General features: G+C 39.1%; 1 protein-coding gene across 1 annotated transcript in view; it reads left to right on the forward strand.

Annotated features, from left to right (window-relative positions):
* The window catches only part of si:ch211-266k8.4 (carabin), a 48,140-nt gene that overhangs the window by 2,819 nt on the left and 19,187 nt on the right, over positions 1-26,134 (forward strand). The window contains exons 5-12 of the mRNA XM_022683788.2: positions 366-491; positions 931-1,054; positions 1,219-1,288; positions 2,154-2,268; positions 2,750-2,867; positions 6,238-6,350; positions 24,145-24,246; positions 25,911-26,008. Of these exons, the coding sequence (XP_022539509.2) occupies positions 366-491; positions 931-1,054; positions 1,219-1,288; positions 2,154-2,268; positions 2,750-2,867; positions 6,238-6,350; positions 24,145-24,246; positions 25,911-26,008 (866 nt within the window). The remainder of the gene's footprint in view (positions 1-365; positions 492-930; positions 1,055-1,218; positions 1,289-2,153; positions 2,269-2,749; positions 2,868-6,237; positions 6,351-24,144; positions 24,247-25,910; positions 26,009-26,134) is intronic.

The following is a 26,134-nucleotide window of genomic DNA, read 5'->3' on the forward strand; positions in this document are numbered from 1 at the left end:
CCAGTGGCATGTGGAAACTGTAATTCTAAACTGGGTATGTCAAGCTGAGTTTTTTTTTTTAAACTACATCTCTGAAAAGAATGAAACTTTTCATTGAAGGGGAATACTATAATCTGTGTCTGATACATGATGATACAAATCTATAATGATACAGTAATCTCCAGTAAAAGCAGCAGGGTTTTAACATTACGCTTCAGTTCTATTTAGTTATTTAGAGATTTGTAGGTTTGAGATTTGTGTGTTAAATCGTGGTGATTCATTTAGCTATGTTTTTTTTTTTTTTATTCATTTGAGCATGTAGAGGTAAATGCTGCCCTTGCCTTAAGCACAATTTGCTTGTCTTATAATCTTGTTTGTCTTTGTAGAGAGGTCTTTTCCCACTCACCGTTCACTAATGGGAGACAGCCCTGAAGCCATAGAGGGACAGGCCAAGCTATTCAGAGTGCTCACTGCGTACGCCAAATTTAACCCTCAGATTGGATACTGCCAAGGTGAGGGAGCTACTGAAGACTTCTGCACACATTAACACATTGTTATTAACACATTGTTATAATCAGATGCTCTAGTGTCCTTTTATGCTTGTGTGGCAGTGTGAAAAGCTTAAAATCACATTGAATCTTCTTAATTTTTATTTAGGCCACACCAATACAGTATGTGGTATTGAAATCTGATACATAGCTGTTTGTGGCATTGCTTTTTGTTTGAATGGCCAGATTGAAATTAATGCAACTTTTACATATTGGTGTAAGAAAATAACAATATTGTGTTGTATCTCAGTACTATAGTATAGTTTCCTTGTGTAGATTTGTGTCAGGTTTTTTCACATTGAATTTAAACCCTAACTTCTATACAGCCATGCTATACTCTGTTAGATCTCACTGTTCTAATTCTATAAACATTTGATGCTGTCTCTTTGTTCTCTCTCATTAGGAATGTCATACATCGCTGCGGTTTTCCTCATGCTTCTGGGGGAGGAGGAAGCATTTTGGGCTTTAGTGGTCCTGCTTGAAAAACCCAAATACCTGTCTGAACTATTTGACTCCTCACTCAAGAAGTAAGTCATTAAACCTAATGTCTGTGAATCTTGTAAAATGTGTGGAAATGCTGTTTTTTAGATCATTGTTTTTAGATCATGATTGAATTCGTCTATGATTATTTGGTTAATTTCCTGAACACCTGTTTTATATGTTAAGCTGCCTTGATGCATTTGTTCTCCAGGATTCAGCATCAGGCGCTGGTATTTCAGCAGTTACTAAAGCACCGGAAACCACAGCTTTTCCAGCACCTGGTAATTATGGGAATATAATGGTTTTGAATAGCCTGAATGTGTGTCATCATGACTGTTTGGTCTGTATATGGTTAAGCCAAGACTTAAGTAGCAAAGGTCTCCTGGACTTTACAGTTTTCTCCTCTGCTGGCTGGAGCAGCTTCAAATGTAAAGATTGAGCCTGTGATCTTTATGAACTCTTCTTTTTATGTCACCTTAAACAGCATTAAGTCCTGATCTCCTGTAAGTTTATGCTTTTACTCTAATGTAGTTAATATTTTAGAGAGTCAGTTAAGCCATCAGTTAGCAAACTGCGTGTCTAAGTAGGCATGTCATTATGATTACAGTGTTTTTCGCTTTCTGTCACCAGAGGGCTGATGTACATTACAGTTTGGTGATGTTTTCCTTTATAAATTTATTTATATAATTACCCAACCCACTCACTAAGACACCCACTATTACTAACACTAGGAGGGTGAGGACTAGCACATGCCTCCTTCGATACACGTGAAGCCAAACTCTGCCTCTTTTAGAACTGTTGCTGATGTAACATTATCGAGTAGCCAGCACATTTGGAGGAAAGCAAAGAATTTCGGTTACAATACATCAGAAAAGTGTGTAGAGATTATGCTAATTTGAGTGGTAAGATATTTTATTCCTACATCAGCTTCAGTGCAGAACTTCTAAAAGAGTTTTCGGATACTTACTGTGTCTCGGTTATTGATTGGCAGCAGTTGGGTTAAGTGGTAAATGTGACTTAGGGAGTCCATCACTGTGTTGTCTGTGGGTTTTGTAGTATGTTTTGTTAACTGTCTCTGTCGTAATGTGCCTCATTGTCTTTTCCACCCACTCTTCCTTCTTTATCTCTCTCTCTCTCTCTCTCCAGGAGAAATTGGGAGTATCATCCTTCCATTTTGTGATGCAATGGTTTCTGACTCTCTTCACCTCTCTGCCCTGCTGGGACTCTGTTCTGGCTATCTGGGATCTCTTCTTGCTCCATGGTAATAATACTACTTCTTGCTGCACTTCAGTTCAGAACCAGATGTAAAAATCCTGTGCTACTTTCTCTACATGCCCCAACCTACATGTGAGGATGTTTCTATAGCTCAAGAGATTTGGAATCCATCCTAACTCAGGTTTACTGAGGTTTCTCAGGTTGACTGCTTTTGTGCTTTAAAGCAGCTGTGTAACACAAAGATAATAACATACAAATGTTTAATTTGACTTTATTCATTTATTGATTCATTTATTTTAAAGCTTACATCTTGGCACAGTAGAAGTGACCCTTCTCTAGCTGTGCTGGCCAAATGTCATGCTGACCCACACATTGATTTTTTTTTTTTTTTTATGATTTATCTTGACACATGGACAGATCAGATGGCAGTAGAATTTAATTAAGCTGATAAATATTTGTATTGTTCTTTAACTGGCCACTTAGTGTACATTGTAATGTTGAATTGTTTGTGCCCTAACTTTTTCTAGGCTTGCTGGCAGTGTTTCGGGCTGGGCTGACCATCCTGCATTTGCTCGAGCCTCGTTTGATGAGTATGACCGAGGAGACGACTGTGCTTCCTTTACTGCTGCGTGTTCCTGTGGATGTGTGAGTATCTCAGTTTGAACTGTACAGTTTAAAGATTAAGGTGTAAACAAAGTCAGTCACAGTGGTTTGGTGTTCAGTGGTGGTGAAGAGATCCAGATTTTATAATAATATAATTTTTAAAATTACACAAACACTGTGTAACCAAATATTTTACAAGGTTTTCTTCTGAATAAACACAATACAAATATAGAGTAATGTAAACTTTCACTTTAAAGTATTTTCTTTACATTTAATACAATTTTCTACATTTATCTACATCTATAAGTGGCTAACCTCTTCTATAAGAGGTAAAGCTTAATCTGTACATTTTGTCATGATTCAGTGTCTGTTATTAAAATAACATAGAAAACAGAAAATCTAAATGTATCTTTGACACAGAACAGAGTTCAGAAATCAATATTTGATGGAATAACCCCATTTTTTAATCACAGTTTTCATGCATCTTGGCATCATGTTCTCCTCCACCAGTCTTACACTCTGCTTTTGGATAACTTTATGCTGCTTTACTCCTGGTGCACAAATTCAAGCAGTTCAGTTTGGTTTGATGGCTTGTGATCATCCATCTTCCTCTTGATTATATTCCAGAGGTTTTCAGTTTGGTAAAATTAAAGAAACATATATTTTTTAAGTTGTCTATTGTTTTTGTTTTTTTCAGAGCTGTAGATGATAAATAAAAAATGTTATAGTCAAGTTTTGAGAGCACATTATTCTGATACTGAACCTTATATTTCAGTAGTATAAAGTACACTTTAAGTATGACGTGTGTATATGAGTTAACTGTATCAGATTCTCCTTTCGGGAAAAAGAAACCAGCTATGGCTAGTAATGGTCGACAGTGCAGAGAGTGTCTGGGAGAGCGGGACATTTCTTTAAACAGGCTGGGGAAAAAAAGCGCTTATCAAATTTCTGTCTTGGCATATATTCAACTCAAACATCAAACACAAAAGGGAGGCGTTCATTTCGGGGTCAACATGAAAGTCTTTTGTTGATATGATGCTCGCTATGGCAACCTGGGCGATTTCATCAAGCAGTGAGCTGAAGAAATGGTCAGACAAGCTGTGGAGTTTCTGAATGCATGATCTTCAGAGTGCTTTGACTTTCTACCCACATGGGAAAGTCCCGCATGTTTTTGTGAATCTATTGCATGCTTTCAGCACACTAGTTTGATTCAGGTTGGCAGGGTTAGGTGGGTGTGGGGTGAGGGGTTACCACAGTAACAGTGCCAGGCTTTTTACTATTCTACCCCTTGCTATGCCATGGTTCATATAGAAACTTCAGTCATTCATTCACACTCTTCATATGGTCTGCTTCACATGTGAAAGTTCCTTGTCTTCTCTTAATCAGATGTATATCTGGTGGCGCTGGTTTGGGTTCTGTGCTGGGAGAACATGGCCGTGTCCGTGTAGCACGCTATGTGCTTTGTTGAGCTCTTTACTCAATTGTAAGGGCAAATAAAGTCATTTGCTGGTTTCGACTTGGGACTACGTGGCATTGACATGCAGATGCCAGCCTCCACAAAGGCTCTACACATCAGAAAAAGGCTTCACATTGCTCTGCTGGCACAGCTTCCATGCCAGGCAGGTCATGCCTAAGTGCTCCCCTCTGTTCCACAGTCTCCGAGGCTGTCGGTAGTTAGAGAATTGAGCCGTCTGAGACCAAATCTCTTCATTCTCTGGAAAACTGCGAGGGAGACAAAGAAAGCAAGGAACAAAATAAGGAACTGTTCTGATGTTGGACCTTTTCAGAACTTTATGTGCCCCTACATTTGTAATAGTGTGGTTTAATGTTTTTCTAGATCTTGGTAACATTCCCCAGATGTGATGCTTTTTTATTTATTATTTATTTAATGTCAAAAAAATCCTTAGCAAGATTCCAAATACTATTAAAAAAAAGGAAATACCTGTGGTCTCTAAACCCCTTTGGGTGGCTTTGCATCAAATCATCATTCCCCAATAGCTGAAAGAACCATATGGACAAGGTTTTATTTTGGAAAACATTTGTTAAACAGTACAGAGTTACATTCACCAATGCTACTTAAAACTTGACTGTCCAAAACTAAAGCTTCAGGTCAACCCTGTCCTGAGGTTTTATGACACCATGTGCCTTCGAGATATCATGTGTTCCAGTGTAGGGTGCAGCTAGTAATTATTTTGGTAGTTGACTGTTCTGCAGATTATTGTTCTGATTAATCGATTAGTTAGCGATTATATCTGCCATGCTCCCCCACTCTGCTTGCTGTGGGTACAGCTCCTGTTTCTAGCTTTCACTACTGGTTTAAAACGATAGAAACAGCTAAATGTGGGATTTAAATGTCTAGAAGATTTTTTTTTTTGAATGTGGAAGGTGCTGATATTTAGTGAGGAAATGTGAAACCTGTTGTGATTGAGCACTTTTTTGATTTGAGCCCTATTCCAGTGATAATTATGCAGTTTTAACAAGGCATTGCAAAACCATATGTTGCTGCATTACAAAGGGGTAGCTGTGGAAGAAAACCGTATGGGTGCTGCACTGGCTCTGACCTGTCCCCAGTACAGAATGTGTGGAAAGTTGAAATGGAAATGCATAAAAATGACTACATATTGTGTAATAAAATAACACCTGAAGCACTTCATCTCATGGTATCCTCTGTCTCCAAAATGTTTTTAAATCATGTGAGAAGCAATGGCAGCTTTTTAAAAGTGAGCAGAAAGATAGGAAATGTTTTGGGTTTATGAATAAATGGAATAAAATAGTTTTTTTTTTTTTATGAACCAGCATACAGTCTCTTCTCTAATAGACTTGCTCCTATGTTTTCTAACTTTATATGAGAAATTGAGTATCATATGCAGTCTTTCACTCTAGAGGCCCAGCTAATGTCACAGCCAGCTGGTCTGGTCCTGTCTGCAGTGTATGGCTGTCTATCACCTGTCAGAACAGCCCGTGTGAACGATAGTCTTTCTACCACAGAGCAACTGAGGTGCTCTCTCAATAGGTTCTGTTCCATTCACTCGCTGACCCGCTGGCCTCTGTCCTGACTTGACAGCTCATTTGTTTGCTACTTTTCAGTGACAGGGCCACATCGGGGCACCGTTGCTCTCTTTTTCACTCTTCCTGCTACTTACATAACACTCACTGAAGGCTTTCAGCACTGGCAGCAGGCTTTCCCCATTCTTTAGGGGGCGTTTTGGAGCTGTTAACCTTCGCCTTTGGGAGCAGAGAGAGGGTGGGAAGTCTTTGTTTAGGTTTTTGTGCGACTGATGGGTTGCGTGATTAATGCTGCGATTTGAAGCATTTTGACGTGGTTGAGTCAGCTGCAATCAGAATGATCTCTAATGTCAGCATTTCCAAAAGTTTCCCAAAAGTAACTCTATGCCATGTTCTTGTATTCCAGCTCCCAGTACTCCGTCCTGATTCCAGCCCTGTGGAGCACAGAGGTACAGGAGTGGGAGATCAACTGCATGAACAGTGTCATATTGGAGGAGATGACTGAGAGCCATGAGACAGGTACACAAAGACACAAAAAAAGTAATAGGTTATTGTTCGTCCACAGGATATTAAGATATTTAATATTAAGGACAGTCATGCATACAGGACTCATTATGTTTGTTTGTGTTCAAATGTCTTATTTGTTTAAAAGAGCTGATTTAACTCCAAGTAGTCTAAAAAAAGGTTTTGTTCCTGATTTAAACTAATATCTTAAGATATTATTATCTTAATAAGATATTATAATATTATGGAGGAGGTGTTGTTATACCAGCAACACTGCACATTTCCTATCAGTATTTCATATAAACTAATATAAGTTTTTGGCTTATATAGGGTAATTATTTTTGCACCTACAGCATTAAGGTGATTTTTGTCATACTGATTGATTGGTTTCAAATAGCATATTTGAAGAAACAGCAACACATCTCAGTTTCAACAGCATGTTGATGCTTCACGGACTAAAATCTTTTATTGTTGCTACCCTGGAATGGATTGGTGCTTCCTGCTGTATTTTTAAAGCTGGTGGAGCAAACAGGACAAGGCTCGGCAGAAGTGCTTAAAGCTGTGTAGCCTGTCATGTTGTTGTATAATACTTTAATATCACTCTACAACTTTGGTCTATATCAGTGTTAGTTCTCTATCTCTCAGCTTGTCCAAGAATGCATGTGTAGAGCATGTCCTTTGGAGGTGTCTTAAATTGCAAATTCCACCCCCTGATTATAGTGAAAGCCCAGGAAGTGTCCTCTTCTTTGTTATATCTTTTTTTTTTTTTATATATATAGTGTAACGTATGTAAACTGACAAACATTCTCAAAACTTTAATGGAAAGTGTAGAGGCTTATGGTCTGATACTGAGCCTCTGTTGCACTGTAATCGCAGTACTAGTAGGACTAAAGCCAGAATCACAGTGGTGTAATGTACTTGTCTGGGTGCGACATGGTCAAGGGCTTGAGAATTGACTCTGTCTCCCCAGAGAGGTACCACTATCAGTGGACCACTGACAGCAGAGCTTTTGGGCCCGATGGTTTGATGAGCGCTTAAGTAGATTCTTTATGGAAACAAAATGTCAGCCGCATCCCATGTTGGGCCCAGGGGACAACCCAGGAGACAGAACATGTCCAGAGCACAAAGCATGCTCTGTGTGTGCTTGGGGTGTGGGCTGGGTGGATGCACAGACTAAGACTGGTAACAAAGGGACAATGCAGCGTAGAGTGTAGATACTGTACTGTTACAATGTGTGAGGGTTGAAAGTTGTCTGAAAGGTAGGTTGTATTATAGTGAAAAGGACAGTTTTCAATCATATATTTTTGGAAATGTACCATAATAAAGATCTTTCATTCTGGTTAGTCAGACATTCTTCCTATAACCATCAGCTGAGCTGACTCTTCTCTCTGTGGTAAAAAAGCTGTTTCATTACATTCTGTTCTGATTATCGCTCTTACATAAGCATCTTCCCTTGAGTGAGGCTATCCGAGCACATCTTTGACTCTCTGGGGATTTCTGTCCCGCTGCACTCAGCAGCACACTCTTATGCTCTGCACCTTTTTCCTCTTTGCTAGAGAGAAATGGCACCAATCTGCAGTCCAGTTTTACTGTTGCAGAAAATGCAGGATTAGATAAAAACACATTATATTGGCTTCTGTGATAACAGCCTCCACCACATGTAGCCTTAACATATGAACAAATTAGAAGCTTGTTGAGTCTTACACTAATAAGCTCTTTCCATCTAATTATCTATCTCTACATCTGATAACTATATTATAACTAACTATATATAATGCTATATAATGACTCCCATTAGGAGAGCTTTGGGAATATTTTAACCAACATTGTGATGGTAAAAAACCTTTTTGTATGAATGTTATTGATATTAATTCTAGTATAAATTGATATTTTAAACCGTCAAAAGTGCATAGGTTACAGTAGTAAGTGTAAAGTAACTATGTTGGTTGGGATGCAGAACACAAAAGCAACCAATACAGTTGAGAGGTAAAGCTGGACTGAGGATGAAAATGTACTACAGTAAAGACTGTAGTCATTCCACATTAAATATATGGAATACATAATGCACTTTTGGATGTAGGATCTAATTAGTGTGTTTTTTTTTTATGGTGTGTGGATGTCTCTAAAAGACTAGCATTTTTGACTCTGCTGATTTTAAAATATTTTTTAAAACAAATGAATGGCATATTTTTTCTGTTTTCATAAGATTTAAACAATTTAAAGTAAATTTAAGGTGCACATCACTGACAGAGAAGTTAAAGTAAAATAACAGAACTTTCTGCAGACAAATTCTAAATGTAATATGTAAACATTTAGCAACTTTTATATCTATAAAAACCTGCAGTGATTTTACCCTGGTTAAGAAGTACTGTGGTTTGGTTTGTGTATTCCCTGTGCACCTTTACCTCACTCTGCCTCCAGCCTAATCATGTCATGTTAGCACAGTCTGCTGCACATAATGCAGTTTGAGTTTGCTGTTTCAGTGTTATTGCAGTTCTTTTTGTTGTGTTTATTGTGAAAAATGTTATATATGTTTTGGTCTGAAGTACAACTCTTGGAGCATAGTGGATGTCTGGGTTGTAGTTGTAATTTAGTTCGAACTGGTGTGTGTCCTGTGTTCTGTTGTGATGTACAGCAGTGTTAGTGCTGAAGCAGCGAGACTGAGGGCTAGCTGGCACGCGCTGCTCTGTCTGACTCGACACCTCTTAATACAGGACAAACTCCCAGAGGCTCCCCCGAAACTCCTCCACACGCATCGCAGGGGTGTTGGGCAGCTATGCTGTAAAGTTAATTGAAAGGCAGTTCTTATATATGTGGGTTTGAGTGAGTGAGTGTTTGTGTGTGTGTGTGTGTGTGTGTCCTCAGCCAAGACTGTGTGAGTCACCGTGAGCCATCTGCTAAGCCGCCGGATGTACCCATCATTCTGTTAGTAGCGTAATGAGAATGAACTCAGGGGGCCTCTCTAGAGCACACACACACACTCACACACACTGTCCTGTCTGAGCAACCTCTCATTCTGACTGGAACACCTGTTAAGTGGGAAACCACTGAATGACCACAGCTCACAGACTTCTGTCAGCGGGTGCTGTGATTTAACAGTGCTAAATGAAGCGGACGTCAGGTTAACTCTCTTTGATCCTCTTTTTGTCTTGGCACTTTGATGACCTCACAGGTGCCCTGAGGCAGCATGACGTTCAGGTGATGCTCAGAACAGCATTTAGACACTTTACGCTAAATTAACAGCCTTGTTTTCTTCTTTGGTAGGACCCATGTGCTGCTGTTCGCCAAGAGCTCAGTAAAATGGAATCTGTGTAGCGTGTAGGGAACGATGACTCACAGTGAGTGGACTAGGGTTGTGACCAGACTGTTGTGACCAGACTGTGAACCTTATTTTTGTTTAGTAAATTATTGAGTATTTTGACAATTTTTCTGCAGTCATGCTGTGGGCACAATGTGCTGTCTTTCACAATGTGCCGATAGTTTCTTGTAAACTGCATAGCTCACTAAACAAGCTGAATGTGGACCGGAATGCAACTGCTCTATCTTATTTAGGCTAGGGGTTAACTTCTTTATTTGTTATAGGCTAGAGGTTAACAGCTCTATCTGATATTATCTTTGTGTTAACTGCTCTATCTTGTATATGCTAGGTGTAAATTGCTCTAGTGTAATGTAGGCCAGTTCTAAACTGAGTTTAGGAATAACTAGATAATTAGATGATTTAAGATCAATAACTAGATTAGGCTTCAGTTTCAGGGTTAATAGAAGACTCAGTGATTCTGTCTATATAAACACTACTGTGTACTCTCAAGTTGCAAAGTGAGCAAGGTGATATTCTGCATTTGTGAGTGTGTTGGCCACAGCATCATCAGCACTACACAGTCTGAGTTTGTCTTTGTCTCTGTCATTCTCTCTTACAGTGTCTTTCTCCTTCTCCCTTGGTTTCTTTTTCCTTCTGACTATATTGCACTTTCTCTAACCCTGAGTTCTGTCTGTTACAGTGACTCAGCTTCTTTCTCTCAGAGCTAAATAAGCAGTTCATGGCTGGTTCCTTCAGTTCGGTATGGTGCACCTGGCCAAAATGTTCTCACAGCCCAGCTCTTTGTGTCTTTTTACCATTAGTAGTGTGTGTACGACTGATTTAAGGACAGACAAATAAATGAAAGTGCTAATAAACTGTATAGATCTTATGTTGTGCTATCATCACACCCTGCACTTTATTGTTTATTGTTTGTTGTCCCATGTTGCACCATGGTTCTGGAGGAACGTAATTTCACTACACTGTGTAGTGTACATGTACTCAGATGTAATGACAATAAAAGCCTCTTGACTTGACTTGACTATATATAGTAGCATTTATGTTGATGTGAGTGTAAATATATGTTTACATCTAGAATATATTTGTCCTATTCTGCCATTTTCAGATGAATAATTTTGGTTGTCAAATAATCAGTGCATGCCTATATCATATTTTTTACATGTCTGTATTCTTCATTCGAACTTGGAAAGATTAAATGTTTTAAGCGCCATTTGTATAATTTTAACACAATTTTATTCTCTTTTGCATGCAATCACAGTGTCTGCCATTTCCCATCTAATCTTACAGAACAAGCAAATTGGATCTTTGGGTTTGACTGTTCTGTCCCAGGACAGCACTCTGCTGAAGGCTGAATGTTTGCAGTAACCTGAGTGTCCCGCTGGACAAGCTTAATCAAATAGCCTCTCAGCTCTTGCTCAGCAGAGACCGCCTCAGATCTCTGAGTGTGCAGATTGGCGGTTTTGTCTGCGTGGTGGTTTGTGGTCATACACGGCATAGTCTAGGCTTTATTGGTCTTAGTGCAGCTAGAGTAGGAACAGGTTAAGTGAATTAGGTTAGGCCGGAGCACAGCTGGGTTAATAAGGTGAGATTCCTCTTCTCCGCTGGAGCTACACCTTTAAACCTGGCCTAAAGCTGTTAATGGCCGGAGGTTTGGAGTGTTCAAAGCAACTTCCACATTGTTCTGTTGACCCTTTTAGGATATTTGATACATCTTAGACTTCTTTTTTGTTGGTTGTGTTTGTATTGTAAGTGTTTAACTCTTACCTGATTACCTTTTGAGACATTCCAATGGGGATGACATCTAGATGGTGGGAGGTCCTGATTTATGAAATAGCCTCTAGTAAGTGAACTGTTTGTAATTAGAATTGTTTGATTTATTACAGGTGATTTTTGTACATACACATTCCTTTAGAACGTGTCCAATTTCCTCCTTTTGTCTTTAACTATTTTCTTCTTCTCTTAGTTCTTCCTCTATATTTCACATCCTCCTTTTGCTCCCCCTCCTTCTTTTCCCTCTTATCTTTCTTCCCTTCTCTGATTCTTTCTTACTACTCTTTCTTTTCTCCTCTCTTTCTGGCTTGTCTTCTCCTCATTTTCCTTCTCTTTTTCCGTATGTCTAGTATACATTCTCCTTCTGCTTCTTTTCTTCCTAATTCTCCTTGTCCTTGTTCTTCCCCTCCTTCATTATTTTACTCAATTTCCTCCTCTGTTTCTACTTCCCCCATTTTCTTTCTTTATTCTGTTCCTTCTCCTTCTCTGTTTTTACTTTTCCACCTCCTCTCTCTTCCTACCCCTCTATGCTCCTTTTTCTCCTCTACCTTATACCGCCCTTCCATACTCTTTCTTTAGTCCTCTTGCTCCTTTTCCTTCTTATAGTCTTTGTCATCTTTTTTTTTCCTATGGCTCTTCCTTTTCCTTCTCATTTTCCTCCGTCTTCATTTTCTAGATCATCTTTGTTACGTACTCCTCTTCCTCCACCTCCTACAGTCTCATCATCTCTTCTTGTTCCTCTTCTACATTTTCTGTAGTTTTTCATTGCTTTCCCCCCTTTTTTTGTCTTTCTGATCTTCTGATTTGTCTCTGATATATACTGTATAATTCCATCCAAGGTTTCAGCTGCTGAAACTCAAAAAGACTTGTCTCTATAGCTAAAGTAAAATACATTAAAGACAGAGAAAAATGACTGTAGAAGCTTGAAGGAATTAACACAGATGCTTAGCCCCGTATCTGACCCGCTGCCTTGTGCTGGGCTGTGTTGGCAATGCGTCATAAGCGGCTGGATATTTTTATATCCCTTCATGAAAAATGACAAGGTCCTTTCCAAACGTTGAGCTGCAGCCTCTGACAGCTGTGTGTGGCATCTGGATGTTTTGTGTGTGTGTGTGTGTGTGTGTGTGTGTGTGTGTGTGTCCCTCTCTCTCTCTCTCTCTCTCTCTCTCTCTCTCTCTCTCTTTCTCTCTCTCTCTCTCTCTTTCTCTCTCTCTCTTTCTCTTTCAGCTTGATCCTCTTACAGAGGCCGGTTCAGCTGGCCTGTACAGCACATGTTGACCGATGTTTAGCTTTCAGTAATAAGAACAGATTCAAATATGTGCACAATCTCTCTCACACAAACAGACAATAACACACATGCACAGGCACAACTTAATCACACACTCCAATAAATTCACACAAACACACCATACACTCTCATAATCTTCTTTATGTTTGTTTCTTATTCGCACACACGTTCAAATGCGTGCTCCCCTTTCTGTACTCTAATCACACATGCCGTTTCAGCCCTCTAAACACACACAGACTGAACTTTGTCCTAAACATTATTATCTAAATCCAAACTCACCCCAAGGCCCCCAAGAAGGTGTGTGTTTGGATAAAAGCTGCTGAAACCGTTCATTGTAGCCCTCCTAAATCATGAAGGGCAGAAAGAGAAAAGCCAAACAGGCTAAAGCTAAAGAGGTTAAATTACAGGCCGTCACCGCAGTCATCAGTGTAGAGCTGTTGACGGTAATTACAGCAAGATGAGAGAAGAGCAGAAGAAGCACACGCTTGAGTTGAGACCAGAGAGAAATGAGAGATGAATCTTCTCCCCCTTCTTCTTTTTCTTCTTCTTTCAAACTTTTCTCATCTTCCTGGACTTCTTGTTGGGACTTTGCACTCCAGCCTGACCTCTGACAGGGGATGGGGCTTTGAGGCACATTAGGACAGCACTGCTTTATCAGTGGGAGTGGTAGAGGGTGAACTTGTGGACTAAAGGTCAGCTACAGGCTCATCCCACTGAGACTTTCGAAAGTAAGGAAATCCTTCGGGTCTGTCGGGTCCTGGAGATTTTTAATCTGTAGTTAGATTTATTAACTCACTGATGCTAGATTGAACCCAATTCCCAGCCCGTTTTCTTCTTTTCCTTGTCTCCTTCCTTATCAGTGTTGCTTGTAGTGAGAGTGACTTTGATATGCTAATTTTAAGCTCTCTTTATTCTTTATCGCTCACTTTTGTCTCCTTTGGTATAAGGTCCAAACCACAGTGTAAACTGAACCATATTTTAAGCCCTAGTAGATACCTATTAAGAGTGGTCAAAGGAGGGTCAAAATATTACACAGTGACAAGGTGTAGTGTGTCCAAGGCTTATGGATGAGCAGTGGCAATGTTTGACCTTTGAATGTGTCCACACTGGATGCATTACATTGATGTATAGGGGTGTGCCATATCGTATCGTACGCAATAATATCGCCATTTTTGAATATTGTGAACGATGTTATACCCTAAAATATTGTGCAATATCACCCACCCCTAATTATAACATCAGGGTACCACTTTTTTTTTTTTTTGCTGTTTTAAGCAAAATAAGTAGTGTTCTCATTTCCCATTATATATCTGCTGGAGACAGATTATATCTGTCCAGTTTTAGAGCAAGTCTTTGTGATGTATTAAGAGCCACGCTATCCAGGGTAATGTCAGCATACCACCACAAAGGACCAACCACATCCAACAGGATTAACTGTGGACGCTGTAAGAGGAAGCTGTCTGAAAGGGATGTTCGGGTGCTAACCCGGATTGTATCCAAAAAACATAAAACCACGGCTGATCAAATCACACAGAATTCAATGTGCACCTCAACTCTCCTGTTTCTACCAGAACTGTCCGTCACCACAATAAATTATTGTGGTCTAAAACCAGGTGTTTCAGTTTCTTTGTCCAACCCCTGTATATGTTGCTGACTAGACACAGACTGGTCAGAATGCCCATACTAACCCCTTTCCACTGGTGAAAAAGCCTACAGTGCTCATTCAAGCACCAGACATGACTTTGGTGTGGTGGCATGAGATCATGGTTCAGTGAGTCTTGTTTACTCTTGGGTCATGTGTGTACCATTTACCCATGTGGCAGCTATTTTTCAAGTGATTTCTATCAAAACATTTGGTTTTAGACCAGATATACCCTGTCATTGTAGTAGTATTCCCTGATTGAGGTGGCTTCTATCACAAGGATAACACACCCTACCACACTGAACACATTGTTTTGGAATGGTTTGAAGCACGTGGCCAAGTTCAGGGTGTTTGTTTGGCCTCCAATTTATTTAGGACTCATGCATGGAAGACCCACCTCACAGCTAACCTTTAGAGAGATACCACAAGACCTTCATGTAGAACTCTTACAAAGTCCATGCCTTAGTGCTCCATGATTTTTTTACAATGTCACTGTGGCTTTTTTCTCTATTATTTCACTCTGATTCTATTTTTAGATACTGTATGTATCAGTATGTATTAATGTATAGCTTTAATATCTTCAGTATTGAGAAGAGAAACTGTCCACTGCTGGCCCTTTATGCTGCATGATTTTTTATGATGGCACTGTGTCTTCTTTTCTCTATTACTTCACTCTGAGTCTATTTTTAGACACAGCTATTTCTGGAATAGATGGAACGATTCCTTTTGTTCAGCACGCTTGTGTTTTGCATGTTCCTATTTTAATTCTTTGATGTGCTTAAAATATCCCACAGTTTGGCTACTGCATTTTCCTCCACAGTCTTTAGTGTCCTCTGCTTGTGCCTGTGTTCCTAGGAGCATCATCAAGAGGTCCATTTAAAGCCTTTGTAGAGTGACCTTGCCGTGATTGTTCTTGCAGAGGCTGCTGATGAGAGAGTCAGGCAGGAGCGTTTGAGGCCTGACTGATGCAGCACTGTTTTAGTACAGTTTTTACCCCCCTCTTCAATTTGTCCTTCCAGCAGTACATGACACTATCTTACAGGCAGACTCAATGGAAGTGTGTTATGTTCTTGTAAGACTAAGAAACAGATGCTTTATTTCAATGAACTACATTTAAATTAGCTTTAATACAGCCGATTGCTCTTACAGCTGTACATGATTCTTGATGTAAGTGTTGCTAAACCGTGACAGCTAAGTACAGTTTAATTGAAATATTATTCCAGTAAATGTACATATTCTCTCTTTAGCTATTTATGTAAGTAAAATTACAAAAGTCTTTGTCTTTAAATGTAATTAACTATTGAAAGTACCAAACTTTATTTTTTACTTTACTTTACTTATGACTTTTGCTCAGTTAACTCTTTTAAGGTGAAAAAACTTGTACCACTAGTCTTTCAATAGAATGTCATTAATTAGTCTGACTAGGCTGAAAAAAAAACTAGGCTGTATAATATTTAACCTCTGATCTCACTTCTACCATGAAGCCTTTGCCTCCCAAAGCAATTTTTACTACGTTAGTGTGCTTTAAAGTTGGACATCTCAGAGATTTTTGCCGAGATTTATTAAGTCACTGATGCTAGACAGGCAGACAGTGTTTGAGGATCCTTTTGAAAATCTCACTTCACATTGCCTCCTCTACTGATTGTCCTGCAGGAGTTTAAGTTGGTTCAACAAGGGCATCTTAAAAACACTTCTGAAACTCTGGGTGAGTCAGAGTTTACACTGTCAAGCCTCCACTCTCTCACAGCTGTCACTCTTAGAGATGAGTGCCTTCTCCTTGTCAGTTTAGAGAGGTTCTTATGGAAGTTGCTGCTCTCTTTTGGAAGAGCTCTGTCAGTATTTGCACAAAACACTGACATGCAAAATGACATGGGATAGCAGTGTGTAAGTTGGTCATGAGCTGGTCATTCAGGGGACAACTTGGAAACTCACATCTGTGTGTAACTTGTAAGGTGTTTTCTTGTGAGGTTGAGCGCTCCCAAGCATGTTTTTGGCAAGGTGACATGCTTTTTTTTTATATTTCTAAACAAATAACCTTGGTAAACTTAAGACACAACGTAATCGGTTATAAACAGTCCAATATACTTAATTATATTTATAGATTTAATTTGGCTCTGGAAATAAAATTAAGAGAGCACTACAGTTTCTGAATCAGTTTCTCAAATTTTGCTATTTTTAGGTATATGTTTGAGTAAAATGAACATTGTTGTTTTATTCTATAAACTACAGACAACATTTCTCCCAAATTCCAAATAATAATATTGTCATTTAGAGCATTTATTTACAGAAAATGAGAAAATGAGGCTGAAATAACAAAAAAGATGCAGAGCTTTGAGACCTCAAAAGTTTGGATAACTTTATGCCTTTACTCCTGGTGCAAAAAGCAGTTCAGCTTGGTTTGATGGCTTGTGATCATCCATCTTCCTCTTGTTTATATTGCAGAGATTTTCAATTTGGTAAAATCTAAGAAACTCATCATTTTTAAGTGGTCTCTTATTTTTTTCCAGAGCTGTATATATAATTGCGAGCTTCCATGTTCATTTATTCTCACACTTTTCAGTTCAGTGAGTTCACTGTTGATGCTTTCCCTCTCAGTGTGCATTTAGCTCTCAGTGTGGTGATAAAAGGCACTCTCGTCCTTCAGCTCTGTAAGATAACAAAGCTCTAACAATACTCTACTTTTGTTTGTGTATGTTCTGACGTATTTGTTATCAGACGTGCTCTATGCTGCACACTAAAATAACAATGTTGAACCCACTCCAGCAGAGTGCCTAAGATTGCTTGCCATTACCTTTGTTCGTTTCCATTTGCTGGTTTCAATGGGTAGTTTTTTTGTGAGATTAAGCTGACATCATCAGATGATGTTGACGCACAAACACTAGTTGTGTCCCAATTCAAGGGCTGCATCTATCAGAGGCTGCATTTGAAGACCAATAGTGTCACAGAGGCACCACAAATTTTGCATTATTCTTTTTTATGGTAACAAAAGATCCAGCGATTAGATTCTTGTTCAGCCAACATACCCTGAGAGTTATAACTTTAGACACAAATGTTGCTGTAGCGGCAGTTTGATCTGAAGCTGACTTAAAGGGAGGAAATTAATGTCTGTTAAATGGTGTTACAAAATTGTCTATTGTGCCTGGGAGGTAAGACGGAAACAAGATTACAGTTAGTAGTTCACAGGGATGGTATATGAACCAATTGAAATGCTCTACAAAATCTATGTACAGTAACTTCCATTTTTGCATAACAGCAGTAATATTTAAATAATGAATTTTATGACTGTGCCTGTCTTCATGTTCAGCTAGAGGTTTGTGTGTGTGTTTGGGCCATAAGTGGAGAGTTGACCTACATGAACTTTAATCTTCCTTCTGTAATCCCTTCTTTTTAATCTCAAGGGTTTCTACTGTATGAATAATTCTCTGAACAGGCAAACATACACATCTCAAATAACAGTGGACAATATAAGATTGTATATTGATATGTCAAAAGTTATGGGACAGGAACTATTATCACAGGCCCCCTCTAGCTTATATGCCATTAAAGTTCACAAGTTGGGCCGAAATTTGGAGGGACTTGGAGCTCTGCAGCAAATGGTCCCTTTTACCATATCCTATGAATGCATGATTGGGCTAATGTTTGGGGAACTTGCAGGGCGAACCATTTGTCTGAACTCGGCAAAATCTCCTTGAGTCAATTCCGGACCAATATGGACAGCTGATGGCATGGTGCATGATCTGGCTGCAATGTCCCATCATTGTGGTGGTACATGAAGTCCACGAAGGGCTGAAAATGGTCACCAAGCAGTAAAATGTAGAGAAGTACCTTGTTGATCATTGATATGTTTAGCTAGACTGGTGGACCCAACCCATGCCATAAGAACACCCCACACCAGTATGGAATAACCATCTAACTGCACAGGCCCAAGTGAGGCACCATGTCCAGTGTTGTGGTGTTGATCGAGGCACTCTAGTGGGTCTAGAGGGAAGTGAAAAGTCGTCTGAGCAATAATTAGTTTGTTGTAGTGGAGAACGATCTGCCTGGCTGAGTTGTTTTCTGTTTAATCTCTCAATTGGCATCTCACTCAATCTACAGGGCCTCTGTTCTGACCTTCTGTTGAAAATGTGTTTAAACCGCTCCCAGTTTTACAACCAGCCTTCTAAGTATCTTGCTGTGAATCAAGCTGACCTTCTGACAGGGACCTTGCTGACTCTTTATTAAATGAGCTGTGCTATGATTTTGATGGAACTCCCCCAAGTTACCACGTTTTCCCTGTATACACAGTTTCAGTTTCTATTTGTGTTTTTTGAGCAAATTAACAGTAATATTTACAGTAAACTTTATAGCGGTGGGTCATAATAATTATATTAAAGCTCCACCATTGCGTTTATAATTAAGTTAACTTTAATTATTGGCTCTAGGACAGTTTTAGGAAGTTTGATAGCAGCCATGCAAACTAGTTTTGAAAGATGTGGCTGATTTGAGACCAGCTGTACCACCTCCGGGGAAGCGATAGAAAGTGGACAGGTTTGGAGAAGCCAATGCTTTGATGTTAGAGATGGACTGATGATAAGAGGTCTCACAAGTTCTTGCAGCTTCCTCTTTAAATATATAGACTAATCTGGACTGTAATTATTAGTCTTTTTCCTTTGACATGTTAACTTAGTTGAAGTCCTATCACTCTTTTTAAATTAGTGCTGGAGTTCATATAGGCTTAACCTCATATTCTCCACCCACAGCTGGCCCTAGGGAATGGGACTCTTAAAGAAAAGGTCAGCCTTTGTTCATTGCTTTACAGTCAATCTTAATTGCTCATGTGCCCATTGTGGACACTTTTGAGTGTATTAATGGTGCATGATATGGACAAAAATGTGATGGTGAAAAAACTGTAGGATATTCTGATTTTAATGGTTTAGAAGTAGTTTGGTATGTGTGGGTTCACTCAAAATTCTTATAGACAATTGGTTCACTCTGCGATCATCTTTGCCACCTCAGCAGGCAGTTCTAACCACCAAGCCAAAGCCACTTTAAATATCAGGCAATGCTCACAAGGGGAGAATGTTGTGTTCGTCACCTCTCTGGTGACTTTTTTTGCCTCTTATAGAGCCATTGTCTCTGTGTGTTTTATAAAATAATGTTTTTTAAAAGAAGTAACCCTGAAATCTGCACTCATAGCCAAACTGATACAGGCTTCTGGCTTTGGTTTTGTCCCCGTGTTCTGGCGTCCAGAAGGAAACTTCAGATTTAATCGTGTTCTCACAGAGTTCCTGTGTTCAGGTGACATGGTAACTGGTTGTCAGGAAGCGACAGCTATCAGTTTCAGAGCAGGAGTGTGTGTGCTTTCACTGCTGCTCCAAGCAGACCTGGACACCGTCCAGCATTGATTGGCTCTCATAAAACACCGGAACAGCAGTCTGGCAGTCTAGAAAGAGACAGGGCTTTAATCATGGTTAACTCAGCCTGGTTTTGCAGGGGTGTGCAGAGATTTTGTCCCTTTTTTAGGCATTTTCTGTCATGATGGGAGTAGAATTTTAAAAGAAAGTGTACTTGAAACCTCTTATTTTATACAGTTTAAAAAAAAAATAGGTTTTGATTTAAAAATGTCTAAAATGTCCAAACTGTTTTATTAGCTTATTACCGTACCTTACTTTTTTTCTTCAACTCTGCCTTTATTGACTGGTTAATGCCTCACAGCTATATATCGCCTAGCATAGTATTTTATGACTGTATAAACAATTTTCTGTAATTATTGATGTGCCTTATTGTATCCAGTCAGAGAGGAGTCATAGTTGATAGCTACAAATTACAAAAGAAGACTACTTTTGACACAGATGGTAGTGAGCACGTGTGCCCGGAGCGGTGAGTAGCCACTCAACAGTGACGGCCCTCCAAACCTTGGTATTGAACCAACAACTTTGTTGTCGATGGCCCGCTGCTCTAACTACTGAGCCACCACGGATGTTGTGTGAATGCATATGTATATTGGCATTGGCACAACCTCCATATTTGTGACAATATAATAAAAAATAAAAATAAAAAAGCATAATATGGTGTAAATTTAACAGTTTTCAAAAACAATGATATTAGCTTTATTTTAGTGGCTATAAAATGTATGCAGCAGGTTCTGTGAAAAGGTTGTACCTTGTTCTCAAACCCAAGCATTGTTCCCAAACATGCCAAACAAAGCAATTTTTTTTTGGTGTGTGTGTTTTTTTTTTTATTTATTTAGTAACATTAATTTAAACTGTACTGTTTGCAAAAATGAATCAGATCAGGCTTGGGTAGCCAGACTGTTGTTAGAGTGAAAAGGGTGATGGGACATTACTGAAGTGTCCTTGTAGCATGAGTTGCTCATTTATGAAAGGAAAGAATGACTTATTGTGCAAGCTGATTGATCAGCACTGTGATTCACAAGTTCATCTTAAAAGCTTTGTCTTGTCTGCTTAACGAACACACAGTCTTTTCTTTTAAGTTAGGGGATTTATGACCTTGTGTCAATACAATACAGTGACCAAGGAGATCAGTGACCTAGAGGTTTCTCTTTGAGTTGAACAAAGCTGAGAAACTCTGACTCTGGAGCTCAGCTGGAAACAGGTGTGTGTCGTTTGACTGCAGCAGCACCTCCTTCAGAAAGAGCAGCATTGTGAGAGTTCTGCTTTGTTCATTGGAGATTAGTTAGAGGTCAAGGAACTTCCTTTATTTCTTTGCCAACCGTGTGTTAATGTCTTTCACCTGGGAAGTGGAACCTATCCAGGGCATCTGTGGGTACATTTGTGTTCTCCTGTAGTAGAGCCCAAAGAATATGAAGGTATTATGATAAAACCCAATTCACAGAGCTAAATCGATGTTGTTTGATCTGGTCAGAGATTAAGGTGACTCCAATCACAAACGTGTGATTGTCTATCCCAGATGCCTCCAGACTCGGAGAAGTTGAAGCTGTTTCTGGATGTGGTTTACATAGGGCTTTCAGTTTTGCATTGTAGGTTTGCCAAAGTAGTCTTGTCTGAGCCCTTTACGCACTGAAATTCCTCCTGATTCTTTAAATTATGACATTGGGCTTATTAATGTCTGCATTTTGGTTAAAGTCAACATAAATGTAAGTAACACTGACCTTTTATTTCCATTTTATTTCCATACTGTCTTTTAGTGTTTTTTCTTGGCACTGCAACATGCATTGTGTCTCAATAACACAACTGAATTTAAAAGGAAAGAATCATCCACAGGACCTCTGTATCAGGCAGTATTATGCTCCAGTTGGTTTACCAGTCATGCTCTTGTAAAGCCTGTGTTCACAGTTGAACAACAAAGAAGATTTGATGGTTCACTCAGGTCTGAACTATGGGTTAAGTCTACTTTCATCATCACACCCCATAGACTGTCTCTTAAAAGTGAAGCCACCACAGGTCGGGCGCCCCCTGCTGTTCGGTTTCAGAAAGCTGTGTAACCCCACCCATCCCCATAGGTTTCAATGGCAAAACAGACAACTTTCAATCCCGTTTTTTTATTTAAATGCAACAGCTAGTGTAACCTCTGCTTACATTGTCAAATTTTTATATCCACACAGAATAAGTTTTTAAAAACGTTATTCAGCTCTATTCAAAAAAGGTGTGGTTATTGTAAAAGGGCTGGTTATGGGCAGGACCAATAACAGACCGTCAGCTCCGCTTCGCAGCCTGTGACCTCGAGGCAGCCCTCAGGGGCGGGGTTATTTAAATGAGTAGGCTGTCTCTCCACAGTCTTTCTCCCTCCTCTGGTCTCTACTGTGCTCTACAGACTCGGGTTTCAGGATCGCCAACATGGAGGCTTCATTTTCATTGAATGAGTGGGAACGGCGACACGGCGTCCATATTTTTTTACAGTCTCTGTCACACCCCCTCACACACCCCTGCCCTTGCTAGCTCTGCAGATGAGTGATAATCCTACACTCTCTCCTCTCTCCTCTCTCTCTTTTCTCTTTCTCTATCTCAAGCTCAAACTCTCTCTTTCTTGAACCAGGTACTAGTATACTAGTGTAGCCCTGTTACCAGCTGGCACATACACACTTACAGACAGAGGGTGACTGGATTGTTGTCATTCATAAGTATGATCTAAAGATTGTCTTTCAAATTTACAGAACTAAAGTAAATCCCATCCATTTGATCTACTATCAGGATATATATTTATATTGAACTGTGGTCAGAGATTAATACTGCTATCAGTCAGTAGCCTTGCTGCTCTGGGGTTGGTTGAGTTTCTGTCTTGTGCTGTGCTGTCCTCACTTGAACCTCATATTTGTGTTATCCCTTACCTATTTTTGTTTGTTTGTTGTATTTTATGGGTTTTACAGGCTTCCTCTGTCGGTTCGGTCCTTTTGTTTGCTGCCAGATGGACAGAAAGATACACAAACCTGTCCTCATTTGAATCCATAGTGAAAAAATCTTCAGTGTCATGGTGGGATTAGCGGGTAGGCCCTGGGCGCTGGACCCCTGTCATTACTGCAATGCAGCTGTAGGGGAACTTTTAGCTTTGCATCAGCTGCTAATCTGTTTTGGCTCATGGTCTTTGAAACAGATGCCAGTGGGAAAAGTGCGGTGTTACGCTCTATTAACGTCCGTCTCCACCAACAAATTACACACTGGAGACTCTCCCACATCGATTGGGTCCTGCTGTCCTGCTCTTTATGCTGAACCAAGACCAGTTCCTCCATGTGAACGGCTGAAAGAGGAACAGTAGAGCTGGTTGGAGATCAGTGCAAGAAGTATTACATCACATAACAAGTGTGGCTTGTCTAACTGACAAGAGTTTTTGGCTGGCCATCTTTAAAATCTTGATATATCAAAATATTGCATTATGTTTAGCAATACTGTGTTGGTTTACACACTTTAAAACAATAGTCCACATGTAAAAGGAAGCTGGCAGTTTATTTTTATTTTTTTTTTTAACCCTGACCACTAGATTATAAAGCAATGTTTTCAGATCCAACTGTTTAATTGGAAAAAAAAACTTTTTTGTAAACTTTTTCTTTAATCAATCAGATTTTATGCAAATGGTCAGTGTAGTCATACTATGACAGTTTTACTAAACTAACAAATGCATCAAAATATCGTCTTACTTACAGTATCGCAATATATTGCAAGAAATTGAATCGTAACCCCTGAATCATGATTAATATCGCATCACCAGGTTCTCGCCAACAAACAGCCCCTAACCAAAGACTTTTGAAAGGAGACTTAATGCTGATCATCACCCACTGCCCCTCTCATATGGGATAAAAATGATTTTCTACCTGCATGCAGATATAAATCTGTCTTTCAAAGAGAGGTAAACACTGAGAGTGAAATGAAAACATAAAGGAAACTCATTTTAGCGTTGTTTGGCCTCTATAGCATTGCGCCCTGCAGCATTTTCACAAGCAGCATGTTTGTGCCTGTGCTCCGTTTGAGGTTGGCCTTGAAGCAAAGCCTATAAACTACTGCTCTCATTGATTGAGACAGATTGCTAAATTATGACTCTAAGCAGGGGTTTACTCTTTGAATGGGTCAGAGTAATACTGCAGGCCTTTCCTGTTGACTTTAGTGTTGCCAAACACGTCGTATTAACTTTAGCTGTTGAAATAAATCACTGAGATATGTCAGATGTGATGCGATTATTGTACTATTGTTCTTTTTGTTGGAATCAATCTCTTTGTTCTCCTCGACAAAGAAGCATAAGCTGCTTAGATCTGTCTTTTGATGGTTTTTTATCATCTACATGTTGACCTTTTATAGGGTTGCTGCTTTTAATTTGTCTCATTCCTTCATCCCTTCATTTTCAGAGAAAACAAAGGAGGACAGTTCGAGTTCTGTGAGCAGTGATGAGCAGAAGGAAAAGAGTCCAGCTGTGGAAAACCCTGCGGAGGATAGGCCCTCTAAAAAAGGTCAGCAGGCTTAGAGCGATGATTAATGGGTAATGAAGACATGCTGCAGTCATCCCAAACAGGAAAATAGATGCTGTGACATGGCAAAGGCCGTGGCCAAAATGAACCTGTTTCATCCAAGAGTGCATTCAGCATTATCAGACCTTATATCAGCCGTTTTATTTCCATTAAGGATTTTAGAAACTTTTTAACTTGGTGAGGAGATCTATATTAAAACTTCTGACATGTGACGTGAACTACATTGATGATCTGGTTTAAACACTTAAAGCACTTATCAAGAGATGTAGTATACATATTGGGCAGCAAGTAATTTAATTTTATTGAAAGTGATACTAGTGCATCGCAAAAAAAATTGAATATCATTTGAAAAGTTACTTTATTTCAATAAATCAGTTTAAAAATGTAAAACTCATATTATATAGATGTATTACACCCAGAGTGACATATTTTAGGCTTTCATTTCTTTTATTGTTAATAATTATGCCTTACAGCCAGTTAAAACCCAAAAATCAATGTCTTGATAAGATTATTATGTAAGACCAATTGACACTTTTGGTAGTCCAGGCAGTGTGCCAAGTCCTGCTGGACAATGAAATCACAGTATTGGTCATTATGGTTTTAATGTTATGACTGATTGGTGTATATATGGCAGGCTGTTATAACATGATTTACTGTACTATACCTTTTGTCCAGCTATCTCTGGAATCCAGCTATCTCTTGAGTCACCCAGCTTCTAGACTGTAAAGAGCCCCTCTCCTCTTTTCAGAGCAAACTGAAGACAGAAGCTTTGGAATGGAACGCAGCCCATATTTTCTTGTTCTGTTGTGTTAAGATTGTTAGGGGTAGATAGAGACTGTGTTTGAAGTCCCTTCTTATGGTTGGCATAAAACTGTGATCTCATGCATGTAGTGTGCACACTGTGACGAGCATGATGGCACCACTGGAGGAAAGTGATAGTCTAACAATGTATAGATTGTTTACAGAAGAAACTGTGCTCAATTATACTGTTCATTTTATGGACAGTATCAGTGCTTTTAAAAAAAAAAAAGTTAGGTTGTAGGTACATGTTTAAAGGATTGTAAGGATTGGTTTACATGTTTCAAATTAATAATAGAAAATTACAAATCTGATAAAAGAGTTAAAAACCGAATGTTGTTGTCCAGAATTCCATGAGAGTAAATAAAAAAGCAGTTTTAAAATTTTCATTTATTAAGTGGAAAAAAATCTATTGAACTGTGTGAAAAAAGTATTTGCCCCTAAACCTAATAACTTGGTTGTGCCAATTTTGGCCGCCAAACTGCAATCAGGCATTTGCGATATATGATAATTACTTTTTCACATAAGGGCAAGTTAGTTTTTATCCTTAATAAAATAATTCCTCATAATATGTTAAATGTAAGTATGACAAAAAAGGTAAAACAAAAGAAACCTGTAAGGGGGCATGAACTTTTCCAATATCGATATGAACAATATAAAAACCAAAAAAACGTTACCAAGAGATGTTTGTATCTATTTTAAAGTTATTTACATAATGCATCCAGTAATAACTATCATTCACTGACAGCTGCTGTAAATAATATCTACTGAAATATCAAAAACGTATGTACAAACACAATACCAATAAATATCTTTAATAAAATTCTGCACTGTGTTTCTCTTCTCAGAGCCTGTAGGACCAGGAGGTAAAAACCTGTTTGCACGCATTTTGAAATTAGCACAGCGCTACCTAGCGGACTCAGCAAAACAGAACACAAGCAACAAGGTAAGATCTGTTTTTTTCTTATACCATTTGTGTAATATTAAGCTTTATTTTAGGACTGGTACAATGCGTTGTTTTCATTAGTGAAGATTGTAACTAATAGGATATTTTTTGCTTAATCTCAATATC

This window comes from Astyanax mexicanus, chromosome 10, assembly GCF_023375975.1.
Source record: "Astyanax mexicanus isolate ESR-SI-001 chromosome 10, AstMex3_surface, whole genome shotgun sequence".
NCBI lineage: Eukaryota > Metazoa > Chordata > Actinopteri > Characiformes > Acestrorhamphidae > Astyanax > Astyanax mexicanus.